Source organism: Falco biarmicus, chromosome 11, assembly GCF_023638135.1.
Source record: "Falco biarmicus isolate bFalBia1 chromosome 11, bFalBia1.pri, whole genome shotgun sequence".
Taxonomy (NCBI): Eukaryota; Metazoa; Chordata; class Aves; order Falconiformes; family Falconidae; genus Falco; species Falco biarmicus.
Genome location: NC_079298.1, coordinates 6081096 through 6095266, shown reverse-complemented (window position 1 = coordinate 6095266; position 14171 = coordinate 6081096). Strand labels below are relative to the sequence as shown.

The 14171-nt window shown below is 38.9% G+C and overlaps 1 protein-coding gene across 4 annotated transcripts in view; it reads left to right on the top strand.

Moving 5' to 3' along the window:
- PATJ (PATJ crumbs cell polarity complex component) overlaps positions 1-14171 on the top strand; it is a 157241-nt gene that overhangs the window by 23673 nt on the left and 119397 nt on the right. For all 4 annotated transcript variants that reach the window (XM_056355669.1, XM_056355666.1, XM_056355667.1 and 1 more), the window contains exons 13-16: positions 6670-6746; positions 9206-9262; positions 9872-10006; positions 13276-13440. In XM_056355669.1, the coding sequence (XP_056211644.1) occupies positions 6670-6746; positions 9206-9262; positions 9872-10006; positions 13276-13440 (434 nt within the window). The remainder of the gene's footprint in view (positions 1-6669; positions 6747-9205; positions 9263-9871; positions 10007-13275; positions 13441-14171) is intronic.

Sequence of the window (14171 nt, the reverse complement as noted above, 5' to 3'; positions counted from 1 at the left end):
TTAATGCTGTCTTTGATCCCAGCGAGCCGTCTTGTTTTCAGCCTATTTATCAGTCATCAAACTCACGCTTCCTCAGTTTCCAAATGAGAATGCTGATGTAAATGGTGTCAAAAGCTTCAGTAAAGTTGAGATGTATTACACCCTTCATCCACATAGCTATCTTGGCAATCAGATTGATCAGTTATTTGGCAAATCTATATTAACTGTTCCGGATTTGCCACCTTACTTTTATGTCTTCCAAAATGGATTCCAAAAGGAAGCATCTCATGATCTCTCCAGGGCCAAAGGTGAGACTGACTGCCCTATAAATTCTCTGGGTATTTGTCCTTGCATTAAGTTGCCCTTTTCTAGTCATTAGCAGTCCCCCTTTGATTGCCATGTTTTGATTTGGGCATTTTTTTGTAGATTATAGACAGTGGAGGTGCAGTCCTTTCAGTACTCTGGAATTAATCTCATAAGCTCTATAGAGCTGAATGCCTCCAGCTCACTGATTCCTCTTTCTAGCCCTGGTCCTACTCTGATGACCTAAGGTGTGCTGCCAGCAATCTTCTCCTGACGGAGATCTGTCCATCCTCCTCTGCTGCCAGGGCCCTGAACCAGATTGCTAGATGAGCAGCATCTGGAGGTGGAACTGTTAAAAGTTCACATTTACTTCCCGATCCAGTGTTGCCTCAGTCACATCTATCTTCTTGCCGTCACAGATCTTAGGCATCTGCAGTCTTTTCAAAGTATTCTGTTGGTTTCCTGTACATCATCTCTGATGCCAATTTGTTGCAGTTTCCTCTTCTGGCACTGCAGTAACTTCATCAGTAGTCCTCTTCCAAGCTGCTTGACTTGATCTCCTACAACCTGTGACCTGAGCTGCAGCATCTTCCCTCAGGAATTTTGGCAGGGTAGAGCTTGATGAAGGACCAGAGGTAGCTGCAGCAGCAGGGACAGGGGACCATGTCTTGTGAAATGTCTCCATTTTTGTAGGCCATTTTCCACACAAATGAGACAGAGGCCGTTTCCATGAACATTTGTCTCACCTGTGTGCCACCTGCCATGTAACTGGCTCCTGTTTGCTTGTCCTGCTTATAGTGCACCTGGTCATTGACACATTTTCTGGAGAAGTAGGAGGCATAACACAAGTTATATGTCCACCTCCTGTGAGATTCCCCACTTGACAATGAATCTCTCCTTGCTTCCTGTTGGTTTCCAGACCCAGCTCATTTACCTTCTGGTATTTATACTGCTGCATGCTGCTTCCTCCCATGCTACTGTTGGAAACGAGAGTTCAGCCTCTAGATACGCTGTTTCTGGCTTGCTTGTCCCGAGCTTACTAGCTGAACTGGAAATTGTTGACTGCACAGGTATGCAGGCAGATGAGAATCTCTAGTCTGGCAAAGGCACAATAGGTGTAAAGACCTGAGAACTGGAATCGGAAGCTGGACAGGAGTTCAAATTAGGCATGTGTTTTTAACAGCAAAGGCAGTTGGACATAGGGGCAGATCACAAAGGCATGGATTACTTTGTTTTGTAGCTGACTTCTGAATCTGTGTTGGAGGTCTTTCCAGAAGGCGTGCTTCAATTCCCCTACAGATTTCTGGGCTCTTCTACAGGAACTTCTGGGTGAATTTCTACAGCTTGTGTTGGAGTCAGCATAAATTATCCTTATGCCTGGTAGTTTCTTAAGATATGTAGATGTAACAGAGGAATCTGAATTACGGCTGTCGATGAATAACAATTTTGCTATGATTGTGGAAGATCTGTCAGTATTAGAGACAACCTGGAAACGAGAGAAATGTAGCAGCTCCTATGTTCCATTCTGTTTTACTTTTCTGTCCAAGCCTTGTAACCAGACATCCTTTGTTGTGACTTTTGCATGTTCCCAGAAATAGGAAGCCAAAACAGAGGTGGTTAAGTAGCTGAGATGTGAGGTTATCAAAGCATTGTTTTAGCTGTATGAATGGAAAAGCATATATTGATTTGTAGTTACAATGGACAAATAACTTAAGGACTTGGCAGCAGAATGTATTTAGAGGCAGAAGAGCCAGGAGGACTTACACTCACAATGACAGAGACTAGAAAAGAGCAACACATGCTGTCCTGTGTCACTTAGCCAGGCCTTTTCTTACTGTGGAACTTTCTGTGCATAAAGTATTTATTTTTTTACTGAAGTGAACCATATCACTGTCAGTTCCTGACTACTTGTGATTGGGTTATTTTGTGTCACAGGCTGCAGATGTCTGCCCTGATGCAAAGAGAACTTTGAGGCATTTGTTAACCTAATACCTAGAGCTGTGCAAAGATGGTATATCAATGCCAGGATCAGTTTATGCTGGGAACTAAAATTGCTTTTACCTGGCTTGAAGTTAACAAACTCTTAGTCTCAAGGTGTCTTATGTAGATATGCCTTAGTGATCCCTGTTCTGCTGATATTTTTGAGCCCTTTTCATAGCAGACCCAAACTGCTTTGATGTGGATCCACTGCCTCTCCATAAATACTCAAAAGCTCTTACTTTCAAAAGGAGTTTGTAATCAAGTTGTATGTATACGAGTGGCTCCCCTTCAATTCTAGCATTGTGCAAATCTCATAATCCCCTTCCTTGTGGTTCTGCAGAGTATGGTGCAGATGCACCTGGGTCTGGCAAGGACTTCATTGCCTGGAATCTATAGCTGCCGGTTGGACCCATATTGATTCCTTGCAGGACCAGTGTGGTATTTCTGCACTCCATTCCCCAGTGCATCATGTAACAAGTTTATTACGTGATTTTTCTGTTCTCCTGTGTATTCAATCCCATTAGCCTGGACAATACAGAGTAATGTGTTTGTATGCGCAGTGTGTCTTAGGATATAAAAATTTAAACACTGTAGATATTATTCGTTTGCAGTTGGATACTGCCCTTGATACCATCTAGCAGTGCTGGTCCTGCTTAGGCCAGCAGGCTAAAGCAGTGGGCATGGCTTTGAAACTGAGTAATGAATCAGAAACATTTAATGCAATGGTAAGCAAGTATCATTGCTTGATTAAACTGCAGGTTTTCATGGTGAAAAGCCTCTTCAAGTTACAAGGTTCTGCAAAAGCTTTATGCAACTATAAAGTGTGTGTGTGTGTGTGTGTATCTCTTGTTACAAAGTTGAAGTATTTAGTTGCAAATTTTACTCATACTGAAATATGACATATATAGGATTTCACCTTGGAATAGAATTTAATGGCCAAGTTTAAATTCCAAAGATAGGTGCTTATTTTGGACATGGTGGTGGACACTTCATTATAATGGTGCTAAAGTAAATACTGCTAATTTAAGGTTCTGACTAAACTCTGGAAATGCTTTTAGAAGTTTAATGTAAAAGGTACGTTTTGTAAAATAACGTATTACTTCCCTTTAAGCTTAGTTGTGTGAAATTCTTATTAAATTGTGTTTCCTGGAGAGGTATTAAATGGTAATTCTGGCCAGGCAAAACCGTGCTTAAGCAGTTCTGTTACAAAGGCAACATGGTTTAGGATGCAATGTGCACGAGGCCTGAAACTTTCTGCTAGCAGACTAGAGGCAATTAACTTAACAGCTGCATCTGCAAGACTGCAGTCTGGGCAGAACTGCTTTCTTTTGCCTTGTAGCACTACTCAAAACCTAAAGATGTGGTGATGCTAGTCAGGCGCTTAAAGACGGCGGGGGAAAAATATCCAACAGTATGGCAAACACAGGTAGTGCATTAATGAAGTGCACTAGAGCACAGTACACATCCTTGTATGTTAAGTTTGTGAAACCAGGAGGAATTTGCAAGAAGAAAAGATCCCGATTTTGAAGAAGCCAGCAATTTTGACTAGGAAGGATGATTTTTACAATACACTTGTGATTTATTCTTGATGCTTTCTAATTAGAAATGAAAAACTGTATGGAAGGGCAGGCTAAATATGTTGAAAGTTGTTGCTAGTGAAAGCTGTCTCTGAGAAGTGTTTTCATTTCTGAGGCCTTGCACATTATAGAAGGCATGGTACATATCTTAGGTCATGGGAAATCCAGCTGGATGAGAGACTAGAAAGAAACTTCCTATTAGCTGCCATGTGGAAAAAGCTGTTCTGAGGAAAAAGGAGCTTTTTAAGTGAATTGGGTGATACCATTGGAATTGGATATATTTAATCCAAATCCCTCCAGCCAACATTTCCACAGTTCTGAGGAAGTTACAAGCAAAGACTTCAAAGTGTGTTTGAAAGAAAGAAGGAGTGGAACTTCAAGTGGAGACGTGCATCATCACCTGCTCTGAACAACTCATAGATTTTGGTAATGTGTTCTAGAAGTGACAAAAAGATCTGTATTCAGCCAGCTGAACACAGTTTACCATTACTGAATTGAACTTCGAGCTTGGCCCTAAGATTCATTACTCCTTGTGAACCTTAAAATCTATATTTGGCTGCACAGGGGATTGCAGGTGCTTAGGTCTTGTGTGTTCATGCTATAACTTTGTAATAGCACAAAAAGAGGTTAAAGAATTTCTGTCCCTAAGTATTTCTGCAAGTAGAAAGAGTAGAAGAACTCACTGGTGTTCTGTTTTTGCTATAGTTGGGAAGTGAATGTAGCAATCCATCTGCGCTTGATAACAAGGCTCCTGAAGACAACTTCTCGTTGGAAACTTCTGTTAAATTTCAATGGAGGAAAAAACCCTTAACTCACAGCTCAGAATTTTGGGACAGTTTGTCTTCCCTCCCACCCACCCCCTTTTTATTTTAAGTAGATAATGTATTTCAGAGAGAACTGTGGACTGTATTTACAAACCTAGGTTATTATTCTTGGTGGGGTTTCTTTTTGGGGACAGGAAATACTTAGCTGAATTGCTGGAGTCCTTGAATATCTGTACCTCCTTGAGCCTATAGATTAAAGATGCTCTGGATATTTCCAAGTGAAATGTTAGGCTCTCAGGAGTGTGGTTTCTCAGTGTCAGATCAGACAGAATTTGCCTATCTGGCTTGACAGAACATTAGTGGAAGAGGTACAGCGATAGGTTATGTTGTGGTGTAAATTAACTTAAATCTTTGTTTTTAATGAGCAGAAAACTTCAAAGTTATGAATTGATGTAAAGAGGAAGTATTGCAAAGTTCATCTTTTATCTTTGCTTGCTACAAAGGTGTTGAAAGCAGAGGCAGCTTGACATCCCATTCGCGTTGGCTTTTGCTAGTAGGTAGGCTCTGAACTTCTCTTGGCATCTTCAGAATTCCCCCCTTGAGGTATTTTACTCATCAGTTTGTGTGCAAAATTGAATAGAATCGTTTAGGTTGGAAAAAACCTTTAAGACCATCAGGTCCAACCATTAGCCCAGCACTGCCAAGTCCACCACTAAGCTATGTCCCTAAGTGCCACATCTGCATGTTTTTTAAGTACCTCCAGGGTTGGGGACTCCACCCCTTCCCTGGGCAGCCTGTTCCAGGGCTTGACCACCCTTTTGATGAAGACATTTTTCCTAATATCCATTCTGAACCTCCCCTGGCACAACTTGAGGCCATTGCCTCTTGTTCTATTGCTTGTTATCTGGGGGAAGAGACTGACCCCACCTCACTACAACCTCTTTTCAGGCAGCTGTAGAGAGTGAGAAGGTCTCCCCTGAGCCTCCTTTTCTCCAGGCTAAACACCCCCAGTTCCCTCAGCCACTCCTCATAACACTTTTGCTCTAGGACCCTTCACCAGCTTCGTTGCCCTTCTTTGGACGTGCTCCAGCACCTCAGTGTCTTTCTTGTAGTGAGGTTGTGATTTACATTCTAAATTTCAGTACAACACATCAGCAATACTAAGTGGTCTGTGCCTTGTCTAGACATCTGACAAACTATTGCAGTCATTCAGGGGAAAAAAAAAACCCCAGTTTTCGGTAATTCAGACCCTAGTTGCTGCTGCTGTAGCTGCTAGATGGAATTTGCTTTAGAGCTTGATTCTTACCAGTTAAACATTGCTTCGGCTTGGAACTTTATATGTGCACTGAGCTTCTGGATGAGGTCAAATGCAGGGCAGCCAGTCATTTTATGCTGTCTAGCTCTGTCAAATTGTCTTACATGAATGTAATACTGCCTTGGTTGCATAAGTTAGAAAGCTGAAAAGATATAAATGTCAAGATAGCCAAGTTCCCACGGAAGACTGGTTTAGAACTGGAGCTTATATTAAAGCTCATGTTACTTACTGGCCTAATTAAACTAGACAAGTCTTTATACCTGCCAAATATATAAATAAAATTTGTGACTGTATTGTGCTGACACAGCCTCTTGATAAAAGCAATATCTTGTCAGGTGTTTTACTTCGTAAGGGGGTTCATTTTGGTGGGAGATGATGCTTCCCTGGAGTGGCAAGCATTTTTATAGCAACAAATTATGGAGTCATGTGAAATTTGTTTTGCAGCCTGAAAGAATGATTTATTTACAGTACTATACAGTACAGAACTCACATCTCATCAATGCAAGCATCACCTCTTCTGCTTCTCAGTTGAATAAATCATGTTAGACGTAGCTGACATTTTGCATTGTTTTCCTAAGAAAGATGTTCTTGATTTGCACTGTTTGATAGACTCGTCTTAATGCACTTTCCTTTTTGGGATTATTCCCTCTAATCTTTTACTTACACTGAATTTTTATTGAAGTATTTAGAAGTAAACATACTTCTGAATGTACAATATGCTTGTAAATTTAATATTCACTTTTATATTTAGGAAGAGTCCCGGTCCCTCCAGTACATGAGCTGAAATCCAAGTGGGAAAACCTGCTGGGACCCGAATACGAAGTTATGGTATGTTATATTTCAATAAACATGTATGTTATTTCTTTAAATTACAGATCTGTGAGCTTAGCATTACAGGCTGTTTATAGAACAGTTTAGTGTTTGGAACAGATCAGTAACATCAAGTTTTGTTTCCTGTAACATCAAGGCTGAAATGTAAGACTGTTACAATGAGGAGTTGTTGGTTTGTTTTAATTGTTTGTATAGATACTATTGTTACACAGATACTAGACAGGAACAGTGATTTAAGAAAATCAACTGTCCTTTTAAATCTGCATCATAGCAGCCACTTAAAATATGTGGTGTTTTTATGATTTCATTTATGATCTGTTTGTTTTATTGTGCACTGGGAAAAAAAGGCTCAGGATAGAGCTCCTGTGTTTCATGAAGAATTTTACAATTTTATTAGGAGAATGAAAGAATGATTTTCGAACATGCTAAGAAAATAGGAAGTAGTTCACAGTAGTCTAACTTTGTGGTGCCAGTGTCTATTAGATATTTCTTCACTTCATATTAAATAATTGCCAAGCAAAAGATTGTTTTGATGAATTGTCATAAGGAGTTGACTGAAATTGTAATTCACTACTGCTTTTCAGTGCTGTTAGCCATTGAGTACAGATAAAAAAGACTCCAGCCAGTGTTCTTTCCGAAGACTTAAAAAATTCTCACCACCACCAAGAAAATGCCCTGTTTTTCTTTGCAATGCTTGTCCAGTTGATTTAGAGACACTTACTTTTACCACTTGGAGTAGCCATCGTTCCAGTCACTTGCTGGAAGATTTAATGTAGCTTTAAGAATTGCCTTGAGAAACTTGCTTCTCTTCTTTCCATTAGCACTCCTTTAAGATCTGAAGTTCGTGTAAGATTATGTACATGATGCAATAAATCTGTTTGGCTGCCCACTTCAGTTGCTTGGTATTCCCATCCTTACATTTCAAGAGTCTAATATTACTTCCCTTAGCACTATCACACTTCTCACAGAGGAGGAAAACCCTCTTAGTTCGTGAAACTGTCCATTTCCAGTTCTTCTTTAGCTGCTGCCAGTAAAATGTCAGGAGTGAAATTGTTAACAAATGGTTCTTTTAAATAATAGAGGAAACTGTTGTGGCATCCCATTGTAAAAGTAATTTTTCAGTTCTTCCAGTTCTTGTCGCCTGTACCTATCTCTAGTCTTGCTTGGCTGCATTCAATAACAGCGTTTAGTTCAATTTCAGCCTGATAGTGCAGTCCCAGTTTGATGCTAACCTCACTCCCACACTCAGCTCCCAGAAAATCACCCTGCAAAGGTGCCTACAAGTTTGAGTATTCTCTCAGAAGTATTTCTCTTCAGTGGAAATAGCTGTTTGAAGAGAGGGTTTGGTGTCACTCATGGCTTCTGTGTTGCTGATCCTTTGTGCTACCAATGGAAGGAGCTGAGATCCTGCTGAAACAGAAAGAGACTCTGGAATTCAGTGCAGGGATGTATGACTCTGTGGTGTTTGTTGCCAGGTACCTAGGTGTGAGCAGTCAAGCTGAGGAGTTAGTTATCAGTCATAGATTCATTTAGTTACAACTGAATGAACGTGAAATGGATTCTGTCTGTCAAGAAAAATACCCTTGGTACTGGAAAACAAGATGCTGAACGCCCTGTTTAAAATTAATCCAAAAGAAAAAGCTGAGGCTTAGAACTGTTTCATGGATACTTTGTTAAACTAGAATTTTCCAGAGGTGCCTGAAGTTTCCTGATTTTTTGCAAGGCTGTATATTTTCCAAATCTACCAAGTGCAGGAATCTTCCCAAACATACTAAACTTCAGTGCCCTAAACTCCAACCCTGGGCCATAGTACACCACGGATGTCATCTTACTACATTTAAAATTGGAGTAAATAACCTTCTAAGGTTAAAGATAAATATGTTAAGGAAGAACAGTACAAGAAAACTGGTGGTGAACATAGTTATTTTATTAATATATATATATATAAAAAAAGATATACTGAAGGGATTTCTTGTCACTGCTTTATATGATCCACTTTGCAATCAGATTTGGTAATTAAACTCATGTATTTCAAGCAATGTTAGAAACATGCTGCAGAAGACGGTGGTTTAGTCTAGATGTTAGATGGATGTACTATAGCCTGAAGTAATAACTTAAGCTATCGTACTTTTCAGATTCTGATTGGCAAGTCAGTTTGGATATTTGTGTCAAACATAATGGCATTTTGTGCTTATACAGGATTACTGAACTCGACTAAAATTGGCACTCGGGCTTCAGGAACAGGATAATATTGGAGCCTGCTAATAGTGCATAATCACCATACTCCTAGCTGTAAATGTTCTGTGTCTGAAAGACTTTTCTAAGATTTGTTTTAAACACTGTGACTTTGTTTAAGTACAGTTTATTTTGCTCATCAGTTTTTTGTCAGAATTCATCATTCTAGTAAAGTCTTTATTGTCATGCTATTGAAAAATATTATCATGTACAATTTTTAGGTTGTGAATGTGGATATGCCCATTACAGATGATTCAGAGCTCCAGAAGTACTCAAAGGTATGACTTACATGATGATTTCCTTCAGGGTATATTATTGGCAGAGTAATCCTAGGAAGGCATGATACAATTCCAGATTGATGTGTTACAGAAGTTTTGTGTCTTTGTGACTCTATTTCACTTTTCAAAGAAAAGGCTGCCAATATTCTACTTATCTTCTGGTAGCATGGGCAAATTAATGTTTTAAAACACACATCCATGTTGTTGAAAGCCACTATAGAATGGGGCAGAGGTTGAAAGTACTCAACAATGTCATCATCCTGCAGAGGAGTTTGCCACAGTGATCGTGGCTCAGGGACAAGGAGATCCATTTGGGCAGGACAGACTTTACATGGCACTTTTCTCTGCATTTTTTTCCAATATGGTAATCTTATTTAAGAATACAGTTCAAATTGCTTTTTCCCCCAAGGGGCAGATTGGTTGTTTGTGCCAACTGTTTGTATAGAGAAGTTATGGACCCTTGCGCTGTAATGCAGATGATGTCAGTATGAAGACTTTATCAACATACGGTGTGTTTAGTTTAATTCAGTGAGCTACTGAATCCTAAATGTGTTTATATTGTGGTAGATTAAGATACATACATTCTCAGCCATACTTGTCTTTTGGCAGCTATTACCCATCCACACTTTGAGACTAGGAGTTGAGCTTGACACATTTGATGGACATCATTATATATCATCAGTTGCTTCAGATGGTCCGGCTGCAACACTTGGTATTCTGCAACTGGAGGATGAACTTCTGGAGGTAAAAGCCAAAACAACCTCCCCCCAAAATAGACGTGATATTATTTCCTGTTTGCTTAGCCTTCTTAAAAATGCTTGTATTAAATTCTAGTTTGGCTGCTGTGTCTGCAATAGTAGTATTCAAGAGCTGGTTGTGGAAGCAGTTTGCGTAGTGCTTTGGAAGTCACATTCATTTTCTTCACAGTTTCATTCCTCCTGTGTGAAGAAAATGTCAAATGCTTGTGACCTCATAGTGACATCATGGTATTTTTTTTCTGAAATATTTTAACATGAGTATCAAGAGTTCTAAGGGCAGCGATAATATTTGTGTTGAATGCATTTGTAGCTGTAGTCCTTTGGCTCAGTCTTTTGAGCAATTTGGCATTGGCTTTTGTGGTGGATAATCTTTCTTAATATTTGTCACTCCTAAAAAATTTACAACAGTCTCAGGAATAGTGGTTCCTGTTACGCATTATAACTGGGTTGTTAAGTGTTGAAAGACATTTGTGTGTATGAGCTAGTACATCAGTTTGTTTAAATATGTATAAAGATATTTTTTTTATTTTTTATGTGTATTGTATGTATATCTACCAGTATCTCAGCCTGCAAGTGAAAAGACATTAATTTCCTATTGAATACTAGCTTTGTGGAATATTTTGAATTTGAACCTTAGTTTTAGTGGGTGCAAAGAACAATTAGATTACATCAATGGGAACAGAATTAGGCCTTCTGAAAGATTAATTTGTTAGGTGTACAGCTCTCTTGCTTTTTACTTGTTGTTCACCCTTTAACATCAAAAATTCACACTGATACCACTAAGACCTAAAACATTTTCTTCAGTTACTACTTAATGGAGGAAATTTTGATTCCTAAAGGAAAGGATTAATGGAATGTTGAAAGTGTTGTTTAAATTCCTTGGCCACTAGACAAAAAATAGTATGCAAAAAACAATAATACAGTACTGTAGAGTAACTTAGGAAACTTTAATTGTATATATTTAACAGTCTTACTTATTACTGTGTACTTACAATTAAGTTCACAGATATGTCCAGACCTGGTGAGCATAAATTTTTTTCTACTCTGTAGCTGGAAAAAAAACCCAACAAAAAAAATGTGCTTCAGGGCTAAAGCTATATATGCCAGGTTTAGCCCAGAGTATGTTTTTGCAGCCAAGTTATAAATCCGCTTAAGTAGGGGCTTGCAATGGAAAAAGTGACAGCCCCATTCCCCAAACAAGCAGCTCTACCTGGGCCTGATACAGTTGGGATTAAAATGTGATCAGCAAGGAATTCACTTTAATATATAGTGAGGTTGAATGCTGATTATTTTTAATGACGTGTTGGAATTATGATAGAAAGTATGGTATTTTTTACACACACACACCCCCACCCACCCGCTGTTTTAGCTAATTTCATTGTGTTCTTTTTTAGGAGAAAATTGCTTCCTTCTGTCCTTCTAGTTTTGTTATAAGATTTCACTCGCTCCTATGATGGCACAACTAGAGTGGTGTGGTGAATGAATGGGGTGTAGGGCACCTTGCATGTTTAGTGGCTGATTCCTGGCAACTGCAAAGGAAGAAATGGGAGTCCCCAAGTCTGCTTGGGAGTGCATGGTAACTCTTCTCCATCAATCACAGTATGCTGAGAAGTGCTGATAACTTTCCACCACACTGCCACTCTCAATGCATTAAAAAATCCTTACGCATAGATACATCTGCTTAAATAATTAACTAATGGATTAGCCTGATAGCTCAGCAGTTGCTGTAATTCTTACAGAAAAAAACCCATAGCAGTTCATCTTACCATGTTGGAGGCCAGTTACACCACTCTAAATTTTCCTCCTTGGCTGGGTTATAGTGTGAGAGGAACTCTGTGTTTCCCAGCAATATAAGCTATATTTACACTGTAAAAAGCACAAAGGAAGAAGTGGAAAAAAATAGACATGGTCAGGAAAAAAATCATGGCTAAAGTGAGACTGCTGCGTAGTCTTGCACGAGATTGTATCCCTCTAAAGAACAAGGAAATCTGGGAAGTATATGGTTAGGCTCTGCCTCAAGTATGCATGTACAGAGGTGTTTACATGTATGTTCTGTATTTACATGCTATATTTTCTAGGATCAAATGTCAGTTCATCTACGTTAGCATTGCAGTTTGGGTATGGAGTGAGGTACTGAAGAGAATCTTCAACTGTCCCCATTTTCTGTGCTTTGGTTCATGTTGTGGAGTGGACTTGGATGTTGTGTACTGGATTCCTAAAACATGACATTTGGTCTTGAGTGCAAACTTGAGGTAGCCTGAAAGAAATCCTTGAAACACAGGTGTTGGGATTGAGTCCATAGCACCAGCTGGATTGAAACTCTGCTCTTCTGGGGCTGCACTGCTCATCAACATAGATGATGTTCACATCTATGACACCTACTGACGTTCTGCTTTCCTCATATTTAAGGATAACCCTATGGTGCAAATAGATATACCCTCATGATATTACAGGTTATGAAATATGTAAAAGAGGAAGAATCCCTGTAGTTTTATTTTCCTGATGAAAAGCAAATACAGTATCCCATTTTTAAAGCAGCATTATTATCTGTCTATCTATCTGTCTTCTCTTTTTTTCTTAAGTCTGTGGTTTAAAACATCCATTAACAGTGGCCTTATGGTATTCTGTTGTCACTCAGGATCTAAAGCTTGTGGGATGGTAAGCTTTGACCCTTGACAGGTTTTTCTGATTAATTGCTTACTGTAATTGGTTAGGTTTTTACTATGTAAACATTCTTGCATTTTTTCTGTAGGTTCTGTTTTAGTTTCAACTATTTTAGTATATTTTAAACAACTGACAAAGTTGTGCTAGTTCTGACTTCAAGTTTTGGATTAGAGATTTTCTTAAAATGTTTTGGAAAATTAATTTTTTTATAGATTCAAACACATAAGCCTAATGCTAAAAAAGAATCCCCAACAAAGAAACAGATGAGAATGAAATAATGCTAGGAAAGATTTAGGGCTAGGAAAAGTAGTGAGCTGAAACAAGTTAGAGGAAGCTGAAGAGAGCAGAGGCATGGTGTATCAGTCAGTAGTCACAAGATCTTGTTGATGAAGTATAAGTCTTATAGTAATGCCTGTATACTTCAGAAGCATATGTTAATGAAACTATGCAAGCTTTATCAGAATCCCTAGGTAAAATTAGAATTTCACATTCAGCTGAGGAAAGACAGGTACATAAAAAAATTAATAGAATTATCTGGTTAGTATCTTTTAAATTATCTTAGTGTGGATGTGTGTTTCCCCTTCTGTGTAGGTAAATGGAGTTCAGCTATATGGAAAATCACGCCGTGAGGCAATCACTTTTCTAAAAGAAGTGCCACCCCCATTTACACTGGTTTGCTGTCGGCGACTTTTTGATGATGGCAGTGAGTCTCTTGTGGATGAACCCACGGTGGGAGTTTCCCTTCCAGGACAAAAGGTAGACTTCTCATGTCATTGAGTTGCATAAAAGGACAATAAGTTTTTGCAAAAGTGCATTTATTTCTGAGAAAGTGATTTGGCTTTCTAAAGACTGTTTCTGTTCTCGTTTTGCTGTTTGATCCAGACCACTTTTCAGTCTTAAATAACATTTCCTAAAATATGTAGTTATATGAGGCAGTTTTGTATTAAATCGTCATATAAAGCTGCCTTTGCCATTCACTTTGGGCTCGTAAGGGACAGCTGGTGTCTCACTAAAAGATAGTTCGTGTTTGCAACACTGGTACTTTTACTACAGTTTATACAGGTTGGTCAAGAGAAACTTCATTGTATTATAAATACAAGGTAGGTAAATCACTGAGCTAGCATGCTGACTATGTACATCCCATTCATCATTCTTACACTTAATAGGTGAGTGAGAGTTCTGAGTTATACTAAATCACATCCTTGCCACCATTAGCTGATTACTTCCATGTTCTGGGTAGGATTTTATAGAACTGGGGGTAAAAAAGAAACTTAATGTTTCTTTCCATTGCAGAAGCTTTAGTCTCAAACTAAAGCTTGACACTTGTAATAGTTGTTCCTATTTGTAAAAAGACTTCTCAACTCTTCTGGTATTTTCTGATATACTTTCCTCTAAGGTGGTGAGTTAAACAAGCAATATGGATGTTTCATGGAAGAATAAGGTGTATAGCATTGCACCTTTTTTGTGAAAGGACCTTTCTGTTGCAA